The sequence below is a fragment of the Empidonax traillii genome, unplaced genomic scaffold (genome assembly GCF_003031625.1).
Source record: "Empidonax traillii isolate 1590-97213 ecotype Southwest subspecies unplaced genomic scaffold, ASM303162v1 scaffold1166:size242162, whole genome shotgun sequence".
Lineage (NCBI taxonomy): Eukaryota > Metazoa > Chordata > Aves > Passeriformes > Tyrannidae > Empidonax > Empidonax traillii.
The window spans coordinates 136,501-139,601 of NW_020956359.1; the positions used below are offsets into that span (position 1 = coordinate 136,501).

General features: G+C 59.9%; 1 protein-coding gene across 6 annotated transcripts in view; it reads right to left on the reverse strand.

The window, feature by feature from the left end:
• The window catches only part of LDLRAP1 (low density lipoprotein receptor adaptor protein 1), a 22,085-nt gene that overhangs the window by 17,925 nt on the left and 1,059 nt on the right, over positions 1-3,101 (reverse strand). For all 6 annotated transcript variants that reach the window (XR_003573701.1, XR_003573700.1, XR_003573699.1 and 3 more), the window contains exon 2: positions 1,086-1,228. Coding sequence is in view for 3 of the 6 variants with exons in the window: in XM_027905560.1 (XP_027761361.1) it covers positions 1,086-1,228 (143 nt within the window). In the remaining 3 variants the exon portion in view is untranslated. The remainder of the gene's footprint in view (positions 1-1,085; positions 1,229-3,101) is intronic.

Sequence of the window (3,101 nt, forward strand, 5' to 3'; positions counted from 1 at the left end):
TGGTCCTGCACAAAGTGGGCTCCCAAGGAGCTGGCTCCAAGCTGTGCTCCCGTGGCAAGGCATCCCCCGTGCAAGGTCACGATGTCAGCTTAAAAAGTAACTCAACTTTCATGTGCCACTTTCTCTTATTTACTGTTTTCATGCTTTCAGCCTTCAGATAACACTCAGACACTGCCCAGCCTGCCTCCAAAAAAAAATAGTACACGTCCAGCTGGTTGCAGACTGCAGAGCTGGATCCTCAGCCCTGCTCCCTGGTGGCCTCATGAGCCACATCCAGAGTGGCCAGTCCTGCCCCCCTCTGAGGCCACCTCAGCCCCAGGGCTTTATTTACAGGCTGGTTCCCAGCAGCTCAGAGCAGATGTGGAGGGCTCTGCCAGCAGCTCCCGCTTCACGTGAGCGCTTCCCTCCGTCTGGCTCGGCACGTGCCAGGGAAGGATCCAGCGCTACCCACCACCCCACTGAGCTTTACAACAGCTCATGGCACAGCTGGGGCTTTGCCTCCTCCAGTTTTATAAGGGCTAAAAAGTGTGGATTTCACCCAGAGCTGGGGGCTCAGTGCTGGAGGGTGGCTGAAAACCAGGCCCTCTTCCCTCAGAGGTTACGGTGGGACAGTGGCTGCTCTGGCTGGGAGTTGGAGCAAGCTGCCCTTGCTCCCTTCCCCTCTTAACCCTCCCAATCCTGGGAAGGAAAACCCAGAACTGCGCTGGCCACGCTCCAAACGCTGTCCCTGCCTTGCAAGAGGAGACACGTTGCCAGGGCAGGCTGATTTCACCGGGTCAGAGGCTTCTCACACACCCAGGGTCACCCAGGCTTATCAAGGGGATCCAGAGCTCAGACACTTAACACCATCTTCCCACAGCCTGCCCCATCCCAGGGTCAGGGCTGGCTCCAAGGGCTTTCCAGTGCCGCTGTCTGCAGTTCTACCCACACCACCAGACACCTGCACGGCCCTGGAGGGGCTGGACCTGCAATCCTGACCCCCCAGCTCACAGTTGCCTCCAGACCTGAGGGTTTTGGAACTCTGCCCAGTGACAGACTCGTTTGAAGAGCAGGAGATGGGGCTCTGCTCCAACACAGACACTCACAGTGGCCACGATCCTTTTGACAGCAGCTGCAGAGAGCTCCTCTCCCTTGGGCTGCTCCACCAGTGTCATCCCCATGTACTTGAGGCTGAAGAGCATCCCCTCCAGCAGCGTCTCGCGAGTGTCAGTCCAGTTCTCTGGGAGCTCTGGGGAGACAACAAAGAGGCTCTTGGATTCCCAAACACACAAGGATGTCCCTGAGGGTTTAGGTACAGGCAGGGTGTTGGTTTAGTTGCTGCCTGGATTTCCAAGCCTGAGCATCTGGGAGCTCAGGGAAGGAGATGGGGCAGCTGTTGGAGAAGAGGACACTTCAACCATGCAGCACCCACGAGGGGCTCACATGGGGAACCTCATCATCAGCCCCTGCAGCTCTCCAGCACAGCAAAAACAAATCCCAGAATGCTTTCCACAAGCCACAACAAACAGAAGCAAGCTTTTAGTTGAACTGTGAGCACCCAGGCCCACACCATAACCAAGGGGACCCTGAGCCCCAGCCCAATGCAGGGCTCGGAGCCACCCCACGCACAGCAATGGCCTTACCCTGTGCAAACCATCACCTACACACACACTCAGGCTAAGACAGGATTTACTGCTAAGCCCAGGCAGCTGCCAGGATCCAGGTGAGGTGCTGTGACCTGCTAAATCGGTCACCTACAGCCCCGAGGAGCCATCACACAGGTGAAGGCTCGGCAAGGAGAGGTCTCTGCTCTCCCCTGGAAACCACCAAGGGGACTACTGGCCTCTTCCCTTAAGTGCAGGGAGGGTGGGAAGGAGTGTTCTAAATACAGAGCTAAGTTTGGGACCGAAGGGAAAGTCAGGTGGGTGTTTCTAAGCCTGAAATTACACCGCAGGAGCCAACTTTCAGCCTCCTCCAACCAGTGAGGCCAAACTCCACAGCTCCCTGCACACCTGCAGGGCAGGAGGGCCGGGCTACAGGGATGTGGGGGACCTGGATACACCCCTGGGAGAACCCCCAGTGACTCAGCCTCCCTGCAGAGGCAGGGCTGCAGATAAGCCATAAAGCCCAGCACCACTCCCAGCACTGGGTGGTGAGACACCGGAGTGCCGGAATCCAGGTGGGAGTGGTCCCATGGGGAGTGCAGGGGTTCTGTGCCCAGCACACAGAGGAAAAGCGGAAAAAACAAGGACAGGTGGGATGCTGTGTTAACCTGGTATCCCAGAGGGTGCCAGCACAAAGCTTGGACTTCTCAAAAGCCAAAGGGCGCTGCTGCCACTGCCCTCCCGTGAGCGCTCCAGGATGGTTTGTGTGCCAGCTCCCTGCCCCACACTCCCTGCCCCACCAGCCAGGCACTGGTCCCGTTATGACTGAGCCCAGGGACACTCCAAACACCCCACAGTGCCTGGGGTGATGCCACCTGCAGCCAGGCCCTGGGCACCCACAGCTCCCGCGGGCCCGGGACGGAAACAGAGGTGGTTTAAGCAAAACCACTAAAGTGCTTTCAGAGAGGAAGGAGCAACCCGGCAGGACAGAGACACTTCTCCACACATCCTGTTCTGCACCCTCTGCCCTCACCCATCATCCTCCCGTTAGCACACAACCATCACCCACCGAAGGGCACGGGAGGGGGACAGTTTTCAAGGTCACGGCATCTCGAGGGGCACATCCCCCCAGGGGCAGGTTGGGCAGCACCCCATCTCACCCCACCCCACCCCTCAAAGCCCCGCGGCTGCCCCCCAGCCCTCCGCGTCCCTTGGCTCATCCTTAATCCCAGGTGTAACGACGCCGGGTCAATCCCATCAGATTACCAACAGCAAGAAGTTTGATCTCGCCGCGGGCGCTGAGGGGTGAACGTGGGGGGGCAAAGCTCCCCCCTCGTCCTGGCGCTGCCCCGCTCGGGGGGCAGCCGGGCCGGTCCCCCCTTCGCCGGGAGGGCTCCTGGCACGGGCCGAGTGGCCGCTCGCCACGGGGCCATCGATCGCGTGGGGAAGCCAATCGCGGGACGAGGTCAGAAACTGCCCGCCGGGCTCCAGCCCTTGTACCAGGCTGGGGGACGGGGA